The sequence below is a fragment of the Triticum urartu genome, chromosome 3A, assembly GCF_056163025.1.
Source record: "Triticum urartu cultivar PI428250 chromosome 3A, HENAU_Tu73, whole genome shotgun sequence".
Lineage (NCBI taxonomy): Eukaryota > Viridiplantae > Streptophyta > Magnoliopsida > Poales > Poaceae > Triticum > Triticum urartu.
The window spans coordinates 357,599,906-357,617,931 of NC_141875.1; the positions used below are offsets into that span (position 1 = coordinate 357,599,906).

The window sequence follows — 18,026 nt, forward strand, 5'->3', positions numbered from 1 at the left end:
AATGCCTTGCCTATCCATCACTCCAAGATAAAAATGTGAGTGGTAGAAAGAGAGGAACGAATACCAAATGTACCTTGACCGAAGTTGAAAGTGGATCAATGATCACTCTAATGTGGACAAGGAAATAGCACAATTAGTACCAATTCTTGTCGGTTTCTCACACCTACACAAACAAGGCTTATGGTGGAGCTCGGTGAGGATAGTGGCACAAAAATGTGATTCAAAATGTTAGCAAGAGTCAATCATGTTGAAAGAGATTCACAAATTCGCAAGTGAAACAAGTAGACCAATAGAAATATGTGGCACACGGAAACACACACACGGATAGATAAATGGGTCGTGCAACCAAGGATGAGCACAAAATGTGGAATCCACAGAAAATGCTCGTGTTGCACAACTCAAGAGAGACGCTAGCACGATTCCTCAATAGGCGGATACACCACTTGTGCACAACCTATAAGATGCAAAATGTATGAACTTTCTATCCCAAGTATGCTATGTATGTATGCTCTGGTGGTATGATCCAAGATGATCGTATATGACAATGTGGTATGATGCTATGGCTATTGCTTACAAGCTTCTTTGCTCTTTCTCTTTTGCTTAAAAACTTATTCTTTTTTTTGTATGGCCACTTTTGCACAATGCACAAATCAAGATAGCAATTGTATATATGCGGGAACAAACTTGTGGCACAAAGGATGATATGATACCAAGATGATACCAATATGGTATGGTATGTATGCAATGTATGGTGTAGATTACTAATGTGCACAAGTAACATTGCCGGCAATACTCAAAGGCTGGTCTCGATAGGCAAGTGACGCCAAATGGGCTAGGGGTTATCAATGCAATGGCAAGGGAATATACAATGGAGGGATACCACGATTCCAAGATGATATGGAGGTTACCGTTCGTGGCGATGATGAGTGGCGGTGATCTTGATGGAGATACCAAGATGATGGAGACTCGTCCCTAAGTAGCCGAAACACCTTAGGAAACAGAAAAACCGCGAACTCAAAATCTCAAATGTCAAATTGTGGTAGCGGGAATGCGGTGGTGGTTGCGGAAGCTCAAAGGAATTGCGGAAATGCAATGATGGGTTATGGAGTACGCAATGCGGAAATGGAGGGTAAGGTGGTGGACTATACATGGTGTCGGAGTTGGAAGCACGGTCCCTAAGTAGCCGAAACACTTTAGGAGACACAACTCACAACACAAACAAAATTGGGTTAAATCGAGGTGGCGGAAGTGTGAGGTGGGCAAAACTATGCGGAAGTTATGGTGGTGATGGTGGTTGATGAAGAAGCAACCATCCCTAAGTAGCCTAGACACCTTAGGAGACTCAAATCACTCCTCAAGCAACCACTAATGCGATGGGGAACAAAAAATGGTTAGGTTGCGGAAGTCGGTGGTGGTGTAGCGGATGATGTGGTGGAAGCCCTAGGAAAAGAAGCCAAAATTCCAAACATTTGATGGAGTCAAATGATGTTGGTGGTATTTTTGTGGGAAGGGGATGTCAAGAGCTTCAAAATGAGCTAAAGAACGTCAAAATCGGAGTTCAGATGAATTAGTTATGGCCGAAACAAAAATCAGCCGAAGTTGATATCTACAGGTAGCGGACATCCGGAAAAAATGGATGTCCGGTCGCCGGACGTCCGGTCTGGTCGGAAATCCCCTAATTTCAGCTCGAGTTAGGGGTTCCGGTCGTCCGTTAAGGTCGGACGTCCGGTGGTTCCTGCGGCTCCGGACGTCCGGTAAAGTGACGGTCGTCCAGTGTATCAGGGTCAACGCGGGATTTGAGATCCGTGACGCGATTTTGGGCGGAATTTGGGGATTTTGGGGTCAAAATTGATGAGATTTCGTGGATGAAAGATGGGGAAAATTGGGGAGATGCTAGATCCACTTGAAACCAAGCAAATCCATGAATCAAAATCAACAAAACTTCGCCAAACCAACAAATCACAAAAAAAATTGGGGGCTATTTTTGAGGAATTTTCAAATTAGGGAAAAAAAACAACAAAAACTAGGCTAGCAACACAACGGGGAGGCTCTGAAATCGTGATCAACCTGGCTCATGATACCAAGATGATGTAGGGTGGAACCCTATACGGCCGATCTTTCACGAAAGGAGCGGATCCCGCGATGAACAAGAAGAACACGAGGAGGGGAACGAGGGGAAAACACAAGGGAAACACGAGAGAACACTCAAACCAACAAGAATGATTACACAAGTGCTAGATCCTCGAAACACAAAGAGAAGATACAAGATCCAAAGTCAACAACGGACGATACATAGGGTAACCGATTCTTCTCCGTGAGGAGGTCTTGAGTTCTTCCCTAGAAAGGGGTCTTGAATCCGCTTGGGGGATCTTCTCTGGTGGAGGCTCGAATCTCCAAGGAGAAGGTATCCAAGTGTATGAGCAAAGCTCTCACACAAAATATAAGCTAATCCTTTGCTAACCCTATCTAGGAGGAGGAGGAGGTCTATCTATAGTCTTAGTGCAAATGGGGGTGAAGTGAAGGGGTACATAGGCCTTGGGCCCGAACACTGTGCACAGACAGGCGTCGGACGTCCGACGGGTACCGGACGTTCGGTGGCTCGCGAGGGTCCGGTCGTCCGGTGGCTCGCGAGGGTCCGGTCGTACGGTACTTGTCGGACGTCCGGTGTTTTGGCTCGGATGAGGTGGCGCCGGATTTCCGGGGGCGGTCGGACGCCCAGACGCTGGAGTGTGTCGGACGTCCAGGACTTGTCGAACGTCCGCTCATTTTGGCTTGGGTGCGGGATCGTCGGTCGTCCGGTCCGGGCCGGTCGTCCGGTGGGTCTTCAGGCGTCGGACGTCCGGTCCCGACCGGTCGTCCGGTGGCTGGAGCTTCTTCCGTGGCCCTTCTTCTTGTTCCTCGCGCTTGGTGTCCTCGCCTTCTTGTCCATGGGCTTCCTCTTGGTTCCTGGTCATCAATAGCGCACATGTTTGAGGTAGTAGCCATGTCTCACGTATGGAAAGTGATGGTTCGAAGAGGAGCGAGTTCACCTTGTGTCCAACGGTGTTTAGTTGAGGTCTCGTCTTATGTATCCTTGGGGCTTGGAGAGTAGTCGGAGTGTACATGGGGATAAACGCGGGATGCTCCGCATCACAGGTGTCTCCGAAGGTGTTTGTTGGGTTGGCATAGATCGAGATTAGGATTTGTCACTCCTAGTATCGGAGAGGTATCTCTGGGCTCTCTCGGTAATGCACATCATAATAAGCCTTGCAAGCAATGTGACTAATGAGTTAGCTGTGGGATGATGCATTACGGAACGAGTAAAGAGACTTGCTGGTAACAAGATTGAACTAGGTATGAAGATACCAACGATTGAATCTCGGGCAAGTAACATACCCATGACAAAGGGAATAACGTATGTTGTCATTACGGTACGACCGATAAAGATCTTCGTAGAATATGTGGGAACCGATATGAGCATCCAGGTTCCGTTGTTTATTATTCACTGGAGAGATGTCTCGGTCATGTCTACATAGTTCTCGAACCCGTAGGGTCCGCACACTTAACGTTCGATGACGATTTTGTACTATATGAGTTATGTGATCTGGTGGACCGAAGTTTGTTCGGAGTCTTGGATGAGATCACGGACATGATGAGGAGTCTCTAAATGGTCGGGAGGTAAAGATTCATATATTGGAAGGTAGTATTCGGACATCAGAATGGTTCCGAGCGATTCGGGTATTTTTTCAAAGTACCGAGGGGTTACCGGAACCCCCTGGGGAAGTGTTGGGCCTACATGGGCTTAAAGGGAGAGAGAGGGAAGCCCCGGGGGGTGGTGCGCGCCCCCCTCCTAGGGAGTCCAAATAGGACAAGAAGAGGGGGCGCGGCCCCCTTCCCTTTCCCTCTCCCTCTCCTTCCTATTCCCCCGGTGGAGAAAGGAAAAGGGGGGACGAATCCTACTTGGACTAGGAGTCCAAGTAGGACTCCCCCCTTGGCGCGCCCCTCGTGACCACCGGCCTCCTCCCCCCTCCTTTATATACGGGGGCGGGGGGGCACCCCAAAGGTACACCAATATTTCTCTTATCCGTGTGCGGTGCCCCCCTCCACAGTTTACTCCTCCGGTCATAGCGTCGTAGTGCTTAGGCGAAGCCCTGCGCAGATCATATCACCATCACCGTCACCACACCGTCGTGCTGACGAAACTCTCCCTTGACCCTCTACTGGATCAAGAGTTCGAGGGACGTCATCAAGCTGAACGTGTGCTGAACATGGAGGTGCCGTACGTTCGGTACTTGGATCGGTTGGATCGTGAAGACGTTCGACTATATCAACCGCGTTAATCTAACGCTTTCGCTTTCGGTCTACGAGGGTACGTGGATACACTCTCCCCCTCTCATTGCTATGCATCTCCTAGATAGATCTTGTGTGAGTGTAGGAAAATTTTCGAAATTGCATGCTATGTTCCCCAACAAAACTCGCCTACCCCCTCTCCACTCGTGACCTAGGTCGCCGTCCCCGATGAACCAAGTCGCCCAAAACCGCCGAAGCACCCAACCCGAATTGCCTAACACTAGGGACAAACTAGCCTATCCCCTCTTCCCTGGTGACCTAGTTTGCCAACCCCAACGAACCAAGTCGCCCAAAATCACTGAAGCACCCAACCCAAATCACCTAACACGAGGGACAAACTCGACTACCCCCTCTCCCCTTGCGACCTAGGTCGCCGACCCCGACGAACCAAGTCCCCCAAAACCACCGAAGCACCCAACCCGAATCACCTAACACGAGGGACAAACTCGCCTACCCCCTCCCCCCTCGTGACCTAGGTCGCCGACCCTGATGAAGCAAGTCGCCCCAAACCACCCAAGAACACAACCCGAATCACCTAACACGAGGGACAAACTCGCCTACCCCCTCTCACCTCGTGACCTAGGTCGCCGACCCTAACGAACCAAGTCGCCCAAAACCACCGAAGCAACCAACCCGAATCGCCTAACACGAGGAATAAACTCGCCTACCCCCTCTCACCTCGTGACCTAGGTCGCCGACCCTGATGAACCAAGTCGCCCAAAACCACTGAAGCACCCAACCCGAATCGCCTAACACGAGGGACAAACTCGCCTACCCCCTCTTCCCTGATGACCTAGGTTGCTGACCCCAAGGAACCAAGTCGCCCAAAACCACCGAAGCACCCAACCTGAATCGCCTAACACGAGGGACAGACTCACCTACCCCCTCTCCCCTCGCGACCTAGGTCGCCGACCCCGACGAACCAAGTCGTCCAAAACCATCGAAGCACCCAACCTGAATCGCCCAATGCGAGGGACGAACTCGCCTACCCCCTCTCCCCTCGTGACCTAGGTCGCCGACCCCGATGAACCAAGTCGCCCAAAACCACCGAAGCACCCAACCCAAATCGCCTAACACAAGGGACAAACTCGCCTACCCCCTCTCCCCTCGCAACCTAGGTCGCCGACCCCAACGAACCAAGTCGCCCAAAACCACCGAAGCACCCAACCCGAATCGCCTAACGCGAGGGACGAGCTCGCCTACCCCCTCACCCCTCGTGACCTAGGTCGCCGACCCCGACGAACCAAGTCGCCCAAAACTAACCAAGCACCAACCCGAATCGCCTAACACGAGGGACAAACTCGCCTACCCCCTCTCACCTCGTGACCTAAGTCGCCGACCCCGACGAACCAAGTCACCGAAAACCACCGAACCACCCAACCCGAATTTGAAAAAATTCACAGAATTTGGAAAAAGTTCCCCGATTTTGAAAAAAAATCATCAAATTAAAAAAATCATTTTTTGAAAAAAAAATCATTGATTTTGAAAAAACTTCACCGAATTTGAAAAATGTTTATTAAAATCGATGATTTTTTCCTGTCGAGTTAGAAAAAGAAAAATGAAAAATAAAAAAGAAAAGGAAAGAAGAACAAAGGAACGAATAGACTGTAGCTAATCGCATCGCTGTGATTAGTCTAGTTGGCTATCCTAGCTAGCTAGCACGAGGAGGTCGTGGTTTTGAAACCTACCACTCGCTCTTTTTTGCACAAGTGCCAATGTGGGTTCTCTGTTAAAAACTCATTTTTTGAAAAAAAATCATTGATTTTGAAAAAACTTCACCAAATTTGAAAAATGTTTATTAAAATCGATGATTTTTTCCTGTCGAATTAGAAAAAGAAAAATGAAAAATAAAAAAGAAAAGGAAAGAAGAACAAAGGAACGAATAGACTGTAGCTAATCGCATCGCTGTGATTAGTCTAGTTGGCTATCCTAGCTAGCTAGCACGAGGAGGTCGTGGTTTTGAAACCTACCACTCGCTCTTTTTTGCACAAGTGCCAATGTGGGTTCTCTGTTAAAAACTCATTTTTTGAAAAAAAAATCATTGATTTTGAAAAAACTATACCGAATTTGAAAAATGTTTATTAAAATCGATGATTTTTTCCTGTCGAATTAGAAAAAGAAAAATGAATTAAAAAAGAAAAGGAAAGAAGAACAAAGGAACGAATAGACTGTAGCTAATCGCATCGCTGTGATTAGTCTAGTTGGCTATCCTAGCTAGCTAGCACGAGGAGGTCGTGGTTTTGAAACCTACCACTCGCTCTTTTTTGCACAAGCGTCAATGTGGGTTCTCTGTTAAAAACTCATTTTTTGAAAAAAAAATCATTGATTTTGAAAAAACTTCACCGAATTTGAAAAATGTTTATTAAAATCGATGAGTTTTTCCTGTCGAATTAGAAAAAGAAAAATGAAAAATAAAAAAGAAAAGGAAAGAAGAACAAAGGAACGAATAGACTGTAGCTAATCGCATCGCTGTGATTAGTCTAGTTGGCTATCCTAGCTAGCTAGCACGAGGAGGTCGTGGTTTTGAAACCTACCACTCGCTCTTTTTTGCACAAGTGTCAATGTGGGTTCTCTGTTAAAAACTCATTTTTTGAAAAAAAAAATCATTGATTTTGAAGAAACTTCACCGAATTTGAAAAATGTTTATTAAAATCGATGATTTTTTCCTGTCGAATTAGAAAAAGAAAAATGAAAAATAAAAAAGAAAAAGAAAAAAGAACAAAGGAACGAATAGACTGTAGCTAATCGCATCGCTGTGATTAGTCTAGTTGGCTATCCTAGCTAGCTAGCACGAGGAGGTCGTGGTTTTGAAACCTACCACTCGCTCTTTTTTGCACAAGTGCCAATGTGGGTTCTCTGTTAAAAACTCCAAAAAAGGGTGTGCGTGGGGGTTCGAACTCAGAACCCCTTCGTACAAGGAGAAGGGTACTAACCATCTTGCCAATCACGCAACATATGTTAAGTTTCTTCTTTCACATATTTTAGTTATTCCGCGAGAGCCCTAGTTTGGTTTTTTCACCTGGTTTTCTAGGCTGGATTCCGGGGATTTTATTTTACCCGGTTTTCTTCCGTTTTTTATGTTTCCTTTTTCTGTTCTGCTATCTCTTTTTTGTTTTTCTTTCTGTGTTTTTTCATTTCTCCCTGTCTCTTTTTTTCATATTCAATGAACTTTTCAACAAATCGATGAAATATTTTCCAAAATCGACAAAATTTTCTCAAAATTGATAAACTTCTTCCAAAACTTAATGGACTTTTTTCAAATTATAAAATCTGTTTTCAAGTGTCATGAACTTTTTTAAAATTGATTAACTGTTTTCAAATTCGATAAAAAACATTTCAATTTTGATGAACTTTTTCTGAATTTGATGAACTTTTTAAAAATTGATGAATGTTTCTGAATTCGATTAACTTTGCCCAAATTAGATGAACTTATTTAAATGCAATGAACGTTTTTTTCAAATCGGTGAACTTTTCCTCATTTTTTGTGAACTTTTTTCAAAATGAATGAACTCTTTTTTTTACTGAACTATTTGGAAAAATAGATGATTTTTTTTTCAAATTCGATGAACTCTTTTTAATTCAATGAACATTTTTCGGATTCAATGAACTTTTTCTTCAAATTTAATGGACTTTTTTCAAAATCGATAAACCTTTTCAAATTCAATGAACATTTTTTTCAAATTCGATCAGCTTTTTTTGAAGTTTATGAACATTTTCCAGTTTGTGAACTATTTTGAAATTGGTGATCTTTTTTCTCAAGATTTGGATAAACATTTTTCAATTTTTTGTGAACTATTTTTTATTATTGATGAACTTTTTTCAGAACCATTTAACTTTTATTGAATAGGGCAAAGTATTTTTGCATGTTCAATTTTTTTTTCGAAATCTGTGATGTTTCAGTTTTTTTTAAAGGAAATCATGTAACAGCGGCTCTAATAAGTTTTAAAGGTTTCCGGTGTACTTAATCACTTGCAACCTCACGTCCGAGTGGTTAGCGGAACGCACTGAAGGATGTGTGGGTCGTGAGTTTGATTCGCCGCGGTGGCGCTATTTTTTGGATGTTCGCTCTTTTTTTGTGCGGTGCCCCTTCGTGGGCCGGCCCACCCTGTGCTGTCGCGAGCGCCGCATCTCCTAATAGGCGCCTGCAGCGCCGACTAGGAGCTCCCGCATTAAGCACCGTTTAGAAATTCCCTTATTTTTCCCTCTTTATTTTTCAGCTTGGGAATAATTTTTGTATTTGAGAATACTTGTTTAAATCACAAACTTATTTAAAGTTCATGAATCCTTTGAAATTATGTATATTTTTTAAAATGTGGAACATTTCTTTAAATCATGACCTTTTCTAAATTCGCGATTTTTTCAAAATTCGTGATTTTTTAAAAAAAATTGTGGAACGATTTTTGAACTTTGCTAATATTTTTTGAGTCGACAACCTTTTGTTGAAATTTGGAAATAATTGAAATTCATGAACATTTTTTGAATTTCATGAATGGTTATTTGAATTTGTGAACATTTTTAAATTTTTGGAACGTTTTTTCAAAGTCGTGAATATTTTCTGAAAATCTGGGCGCCCCGCCCGGGCACATGGGCCGCCCTGTCCACGTCAAATCCTAGTCATTAAATGTGGGTCTAACAAGTAGGAGGCTCCCCCTCCCTCGCACTAAAATTGACCGTCGTCGACGATACCAAAGGTGGAAGACGACGGAGAAATCGATTTCCAGACATTTTCGATCAGCAAAAGGGGAATTTCTGGCCAACAGGAGCAGTGATTTGATCCTTGACCATGGATCAGATAATGGGGAAGGCAGCTGGGTACTGGTTCAACCAGCAGGCCGGCAAGGAGATGAACAACGTCGGCGACGAGCTCAATGTCAGTCCCCTCCTCCCCTTTCCCTAGATTTCTTTAAACTTGTTCAATTCGATTTCGTGCCTGGTCCGAATCATTCATTCTAAACATGCATGCATGCATGCATCATCTTGTCTCCCTTGTATTTGCTGGAATTTTGTCTATTTTGGGCATAGCCCAATAGCAGTTTCAGAAATTCCTAATAAATCCTAGAGGCTCATGCAACCCATTCATGCAAGGCAAGAGGTGGAACAAAGTTTTGTCCCATATTGCTAGTTTAGAGCGAGTTGGACTTCTTTATAAGGGAGGTTCTTTCCCCACTTGTATGAGCATGAGAACAAGAGGGATATCCACGCACACTCCTCCTTCGCCGCCCGCCTCGCCACGCCACGCCTCGTCACGACGTGCCGCGCCACGGGTTCCAATCTCTGAGCTACTGTTGTCTTCCTCATCCCGGCTTGCGGCGTGCATCGCGAGTCGGGATAGTAGGCCTCTGAAACCTCACCTTTTTTAGTCATGTACGGGAGAAGGGTGATAAGGGTTTTGGGGAGCGCCCAGCGCGACTACTGACTTCTTCGTCACAGACACCCCGGACTCCGACGACTACTTCCCCGACGTCGACAACCTCCTCGACGACATGGCTGGCGAGGACATCGACCCCAAGTCCAGTACTGCTGCTGCTGTCACGTATGTGTTCTTCTTCTTTCTGTTAGATGTCCTGCCACAGTTTCTCGTACTAGTACTTGCCCTAGATGTGTTAGGTTCTACTCCATACATGCAACTAGCTCTACAGTCTGCTCTAGATATGCTAGGCTACAGTTCATATATGCATATGTTATTTACCTTCTCTCTTTCAGAACACATGACTTGTTTTATCTCTACTATATTAGTCATGCTTTACCTAGTATTTCTGTTAATAAAATCATTTGGTAAATTGCTCATATTTCCAACAATCCAAAAACCTTATTATAGGCAATTTACCCCAAGTGGTTTTGCTTCTTCCATGAGACCTCCTATGTTTGAGGGTATCCACTATAAGAGGTGGCGCGTGAGAGCAGTCTTATGGATTCAAACCATGAGTTGCTATGACGCCACGCTTGGCAGGCCTGAAGGGGAGTTTGATGCCCAACAGGAACAAGCTTTTCAGAAAATGGATACTCTGTTTAAGACTGCTCTCTTGAGTGTTCTTGGTGAGAACATAGTTGATGCTTATACGTCAATTGACAATGAAAAAGATATGTGGGACGCACTCGTGGCCAAGTTTGGGGTCTCCGATGCCGGCACTGAGTTGTACATCATGGAGCAATTCTATGATTACAGGATGACTGAAGAGCGCTCCGTGGTTGAGCAAGCTCATGAGATACAGTCATTTGCTAGAGAGCTTGAGCACTTCAACTGTATCCTACCGGACAAGTTTGTTGCCGGACGTATCATCACCAAGCTTCCTCCTTCGTGGAGGAACTTTGCTACCTTACTGAAGCATAAGAGATAGGAGTTTTCCGTTCCGGATCTCATTGGTACTCTTGATGTCGAAGAAAAGGCGAGAGCAAAGGACACACGTGCTCAAGGTATTAAGGGAGGATCTAGTGCCAATCTGGTACAGAAGAAAAACTTCCAGCCCCACAAGTTCAAGAACAAGGGCAAGTTTGATGGTAAAGCAAAGTTTGATGGGAAGAACAAGGCTGTGCAACACACGAACTTCAAGAAGAAGAATGACAAGAAGAAAGGTGTTTGTCATGTGTGCGGGGATCCTGATCATTGGGCTCCTAGTTTCCCTAATCGCTATGACAAGTATCATCCTGGGAAAGGCGGCAAGACTGCTAATATTGTCATTGGAGACATTGACATGAAGGATGATGGGTATGGTATATTTCCCACTATTCTTTCAGTATGCCATTCTCCTGATTGGTTGATTGACACGGGTGCTAATGTGCATGTGTGCGGTGATATTTCCATGTTTTCGTCTTATCAGACCACAGGGACTTCAACCGTGCTGATGGGCAACGGTTCAAGTGCTTTTGTTTGTGGTGTTGGCACGGTCGATCTGAAGTTTACTTCGAGGAAGATCGTGCGACTGAAGAACGTGCTTTATGTCCCCTCCGTCAATAAAAATCTTGTTAGCGGATCTCTTCTGTGTAGAGATGGCTATAAGCTTGTCTTTGAGTGGAATAAATTTGTAATATCCAAGTATGGAACCTTTGTTGGTAAAGGCTATGAGTCAGGATGCCTGTTTCGTTTATCCTTATTAGACGTTTGCAATAAAGTTGTTAATCATGTTTGCAACAATAGTGAATCAAATGTGTGGCATTCACGTCTTTGTCATGTTAACTTTGGTTGCATGTCACGACTAGCGAAGTTGAACTTGATCCCTAGTTTCAGCACTGTCAAGGTATCTAAGTGTCAAGTTTGTGTGCAAGCTAAGCAACCTCGTAAGTCTCACACGACTGCGGAAACGAGAAATCTTGCACCACTGGAGCTCATACATTCAGATATATGTGAAATGAATGGTGTTTTGACAAAAGGTGGAAAGAAATATTTCATGATGTTAATTGACGACTCCACTAGATACTGCCGTGTGTATCTTCTGAAATTTAAGGATGGGTCTTTGAACTTTTTCAAGATCTATAAAGCTGAAGTGGAAAACCAACTTGATCGAAAAATCAAGAGGCTTAGGTCCGACCGTGGTGGAGAGTATTTTTCCAATGAATTTGATGCTTTTTGTACGGAACATGGTATAATCCATGAGAGAATGCCTCCCTACTCACCTCAGTCAAATGGGGTGGCCGAAAGAAAGAACCGTACTCTAACCGATTTGGTTAACGCCATGTTAGACACATCGGGTCTCTCCAAGGCATGGTGGGGGGAGGCGATATTGACAGCATGTCATGTCCTAAACCGAGTCCACACAAAGAACAAAGAGATAACTCCATTCGAGGAATGGGAGAAGAAAAGGTTAAAGCTCTCTTGTCTACGAACCTGGGGTTGTTTGGCGAAAGTCAATGTGCCAATTCCAAAGAAGCTCAAGCTTGGACCAAAGACCGTGGATTGTGTTTTCCTGGGATATGCTTTTCATAGCATTGGTTATAGATTCTTGGTTGTAAAATCTGAGGTACCTGACATGCATGTTGGTACGATCATGGAGTCGAATGATGCGACTTTCTTTGAAGATATCTTTCCCATGAAGGATATGGCTACCTCATCTAATCAGAAAATGCCTAGTTCATCGAATCAGGAATCAGTTACAATTACCGAACCTGCAATTTCAATGGAACACTTTGAAAGTCCCGTGGAGGAGAACAATGAAGTTCCTACTAGGAGCAAGAGACAGAGGACTGCAAAGTCCTTTGGTGATGATTTTCTTGTGTATCTCATAGATGACACTCCCAGTTATATTTCAGAGGCCTATGCATCTGAAGATGCTGACTACTGAAAGGAAGCGGTTCGTAGCGAGATGGATTCCATCTTGGCGAATGAAACTTGGGAGATAACTGGTCGTCCTTATGGGTGCAAACCTATAGGATGCAAATGGGTATTCAAGAAGAAGCTTAGGCCTGATGGTACTATTGAAAAGTACAAGGCTTGGCTCGTGGCTAAGGGTTATACCCAAAAGGAAGGTGAAGACTTCTTTGATACTTACTCACCTGTGGCTCGACTGACCACTATTCGAGTTATACTTTCACTAGCTGCCTCGCATGGGCTTCTCGTTCATCAAATGGATGTTAAGACTGCTTTCCTAAATGGAGAGTTGGACGAGAAAATTTATATGGAACAACCAGATGGGTTTGTACTAGATGGTCAGGAAAGAAAAGTGTGCAAGTTGCTGAAGTCTTTGTATGGACTCAAGCAAGCACCCAAACAGTGGCATGAGAAGTTTGAAAGAAATTTAACAGCTGCAGGCTTTGTTGTAAACGAAGCTGAAAAATGTGTGTACTATCGCCATGGTGGGGGCGAGGGAGTTATCCTTTACTTGTATGTTGACGACATACTGATTTTCGGAACAAATATGAATTTTGTTAAGGAGGTCAAGGACTTTCTATCTCGCTGTTTTGAGATAAAAGATTTAGGAGTGGCTGATGTCATTCTAAACATCAAGTTGTTGAGAGACGATGATGATGGGATCACATTGCTTCAATCTCACTACGTGGAAAAGATCTTGAGTCGCTTTGGCTATAGTGACTACAAGCCCTCTCCAACACCATATGATGCGAGTGTGTTGCTTCGAAAGAATCGAAGAATTGCTAGAGACCAATTGAAGTATTCTCAGATTATTGGCTCGCTTATGTACTTAGCCGGTGCTACAAGACCTGACATCTCTTTTGCTGTTAGCAAACTGAGTCGGTTTGTTTCAAAACCAGGAGATGTACATTGGAAAAGCTCTAGGGAGAGTTTGGCACTGCGAATTATGGAATTCACTACACTGGGCACTCAAAGGTGCTTGAAGGGTATAGTGACTCAAACTGGATCTCAGATGTTGATGAGATAAAGGCCACGAGTGGTTATGTATTCACCCATGGAGGTGGCGCTATTTCTTGGAAGTCTTGCAAGCAGACCATCTTAACGAGGTCAACAATAGAAGCAGAACTCACAACACTAGATACAGCTACGGTCGAAGCAGATTGGCTTCATCAACTCTTGAATGACTTGCCGGTTGTTGAGAAACCTGTACCGGGTATCCTTATGAACTGTGATAATCAAACTGTGATCACGAAAGTGAGCAGCTCAAAGGATAACATGAAGTCATCAAGACACGTTCAGAGAAGATTAAAGTCTGTCAGAAAAATGAAAAACTTCGGAGTTATTGCATTGGATTATATCCAAACGTCTAAAAAGCTGGAAAGTTTTTACTGTAGTGGATATTGAATACGAACGCTGCACCCTTCAGCTGCTGTCTGTTCGTTTCGTCTCCCGCGTTCCCTTCAGCTCCCGGCGCAGCCTCTCGCCTCCTTCTCTTGCGCCTATAAAAGGGAGGTCGCTCCTCTCAGAGAGGCGCACCAGAACTTCTCCTTCCTCTCGCTACCGGTTCCAATCTCTGAGCTACTGTTGTCTTCCTCATCCCGGCTTGCGGCGTGCACCGCGAGTCGGGACAGTAGGCCTCCGAAAGCTCACCTCTTTGAGTCCTGTACGGGAGAAGGGTGATAAGGTTTTTGGGGAGCGCCCAGCGCGACTACTGACTTCTTTGTCACGGTCACCCCGGACTCCGACGACTACTTCCCCGACGACGACTACTTCCCCGACATCGACAACCTCCTCGACGACATGGCTGGCGAGGACATCGACCCCAAGTCCAGTACTGCTGCTACTGCTGCTGTCACGTATGTGTTCTTCTTCTTTCTGTTAGATGTCCTGCCACAGTTTCTCGTACTAGTACTTTCCCTACATGTGTTAGGTTCTACTCCATACATGCAACTAGCTCCACAGTCTGCTCTAGATATGTTAGGCTACAGTTCATATATGCAGATGTTATTTACCTTCTCTCTGTCAGAATGCATGACTTGTTTTATCTGTACTATATTAGTCACGCTTTACCTAGTATTTCTGTTAATAAAATCATTTGATAAATTGCTCATATTTCCAGCAGTATTGACTGCCTGAAATCTGGCTCCAGCCTTCTCAACGATTATCCGTTGCCTTGGGCCCCTGCTGTATCCGATGGGATTAATTGATCAGCCCTCTAAAATACCCTTCTTGCATTGGTAGCCCATATGCTTGATTGCTTTAACCTACAGCCACCTAGCTAGTGTTGATTTTACTTGCAGGATGGAAGAACTATTGACTTGAGCTAGATCAGAGCTATTGTGTTCTCTGTTGGCATTTAGAATGTTGTTGTGCTGTTATGCATACCGATCTCCCTGACCATGAAGCATTCGGGTGAATAAATAAAGCCTTGCATAAATATCTTGGTTCTATAAGATTCTGTTTTGTTTGCCATGTTTCTCCAAGTAATGGGAACTAGTAGTAATAATGAGTTCCATTTTCTTGTGTTCTGAGTTGTTCACTCCATAAACCATTTTGTTATTTCGATTCAGAGTATATCAAGCAGCATCGGAGATGGAGCCAAATGGATGGTCAACAAAATCAAAGGTAAGGTACCCTTCCCTAGCTTTGCTCATCCTAGTTCAAAAGGCACACCACGCGTGATTTCATCTCCCCCGGAAATGATAGGGCGCGCACATTCAAAATGGCGTGAAGCTCTTTCTTCTTTGTCTACTGCAATCTGCATAAACACTTGCATCTTAACAATGCGGATGTTCTGCATTTCTTGTGGTAATCTTAACTCAAAAAGGAGGTGATCATCTCATGAATAATGTTTGTCATGTTTACTTATACAACACCAATACCTGCACTTATAACTACTTAAGGGGTCATTAATTTTTTTACCGGTCCGTGTCGCCATGCGAGCAAGAAAGTAACCATTTTGGTTTCAGGGAAAATGCAGAAACCATTTCCCGAACTCCTAAAGGAATACGACCTTTCAATGGGCCTCTTCCCCATTCGCAAAAAAATGGGCCTCTTCCCACAAGATGCGACCAATTACGAGTTCGACGAGGAGACAAAGAAGCTCATGGTGCATATCGCGTCAGCGTGCGAGGTCGGCTACAAGGATTCGTTGGTGCTCCGATTCTTCACCTGCGTGACCGGCAACCTCGACAAGGGGAAGCTGTCGGAGGTGGAGGGCATCAAGACCAAGATCCTCATTTGGATCAAGGTGACCGCCATCAGGACGGAAGCCTCCAAAGTGCATTTCTGCGCCGGCTTGAACAATACCTGGAATCGCCACGCCTACGAGGTTGTCAGGGATGGTGTTTCCATAGACAAGTTCTAGATTAATTTCGGAGCAACTCTGTGTGAAAAGCTTGTACCACTGTGGTCATCTTCGTCCATCGTGTTCTTCGCAAAAAAAATGTTCGTCCGTCATGTGCGTAAGAGAAAACAGATTTGTAAATTAAGCGGCACATCGATCGAGTTAACAAAAAAAGTACCTACAAAATTTATTCTACGTGAACCGGCAAAATCTGATTGATTCCGACAGAGATTAAACACGGTCATCGGGTCATGTATGATGATTATTTCAAGGCACACATCTGCGTGGGTTGGAAGGCATAGTCTTTTCTTGAACCGTTGAAGACATATTGATACGGACTAGCAAAAGGGCCCGTGAGTTGCAACGGAAGAAAAAAAAATTCATAATCTTCAACGGCCATGACAACATTTTGCTGCATCACCGATAACATTTTGACAAACATTCTGTTCAATTTCATTAATATTTTTTAGTACATAATTTTTTTAAAAACATCATGAATATTTTTTGAAAATCTGTTTGGAGGCCTAGTTGATTTCTGAGATACACACTAAGAGACCTGTTTGGTGGGATCCTATTTGATGCTGGCATGCTCACGGAGCTGCGGCTTCACTGAAGCGGTGCGAGCGATGACGCCGCACATGCCAGCCCACTTCAAGGAGCAACCAGTTTTGGAACCTCCTAGAAGGTTCCTTCAACCGGTTTTCTTCTGTTTTTTCTGATTTTCTTTTTGATTTCTTTTTGATTTCTTTTTATTTTTCTGCTTATTTTTTATTTTTTTCAATTTCTTTTTCCTGATTTCCTTTTTTCATAAATCCAGAATTATCAAAAATTGCTAAACGTTCAAAAAATATGGAATTCTATTTTTTTGTTCATTTTCACACAAAAAGTTCATATTTTTCAAAAAAATCACGTTTCAGAAATGTTTATGAAATGTTCATCATACATTAAATTTTTTAACTGTGTATAAAAAATGTGCATCGTACATTTTAAAACATGATCACTTTGTATAAAAAAATGATCTCAGTGTATAAAAATGTTCATCGTTCAAAGCAAATGTTCACCGTACATTAAATTCATTTTTTATAGAAATATTCATAGTTCAAATTTTTGTTTTGGAATTGAAATGCGTTCACAATTTCTTTGAAATTTCTTGTTCATGTTTTTAAGGTTTTTGAAATTTTGTTCACATTTTCAAAACTTCTTCACGTTTTAAAAATTGTTCATTTTTTCCAATTCCATTCACCTTTTCAAAAGTTGTGTTTTATAATTTTGTTCATGTTCGATCACTTTTTCAGAAAATCAATTGATGTTTTAAATATTTTTCTACAATTTCAAAACTTGATCACAATTTCAAAAACTGTTTGCAATTTTTTCGAATTTTTTTTCCCCAGTTTTCCAAAAATTGTTGAAAATTTTCGTTTTTTTAATCTGCCGCTGCATTTGGTTTATAAATGTTCTCGCTGTCCATTAATTCCTTATGGGCAGTAGGCCAAGTGGTAGGCATCATTGTGTGTCCATCAAGGTGTTGCCAGTTTGATTCCTGAAGGAGCACATTTTTCTTTTGGAATTTTCGGCTCGTATTGTGCCAGCGAATGGACCGGCCCATTAAGATTGTGGCCTGCGCTCTGGTTGTTTGACGGGCCAGACGTTTTTTGTGGTGGGGACCGGCCCATTAAGATTGTGGCCTGCGCCCTGGTTGTTTGACGGGCCAGACGTTTTTCATGGTGGGCCAGAAGCTAACTCGTCTCAGGCGAGTGACGAACGAATAGATTGACCTGTAAAAAAAGCAAACGAACAAACAAATCGAGGTGTGCGGACAACGTATGAAGCCTTTTTTAGTGCGGACGACGTACGAAGCCTTTTTTTACCAAAAAAGGTGAAGAAACAATGCTTCTTTTAATATTAGGTAAAGATGTGTTGTGCACACGATGAATAGTTGTACTACTATTCAAAAATTCCTAGGGGCACACAGGTGTGTGGGCACCCGTTTTGTTACATACTTTCTTTCTTTTTAACCCTGTTTCACCAGTCCTTCATCGTCTCCTTCTT

General features: G+C 43.6%; 1 protein-coding gene and 1 pseudogene across 1 annotated transcript; both read left to right on the forward strand.

The window, feature by feature from the left end:
* The first annotated feature begins 9,112 nt into the window (after positions 1-9,112).
* Positions 9,113-15,998, forward strand: LOC125548332 (uncharacterized protein At5g01610-like). Its single transcript, XM_048711965.2, has 3 exons — positions 9,113-9,199; positions 15,202-15,256; positions 15,601-15,998. Exons 1-3 carry the CDS (start codon positions 9,113-9,115, stop codon positions 15,996-15,998), a joined length of 540 nt encoding a protein of 179 aa, XP_048567922.2.
* Positions 10,470-14,838, forward strand: LOC147979696 (uncharacterized; annotated as a pseudogene).
* Positions 15,999-18,026: the final 2,028 nt, after the last annotated feature.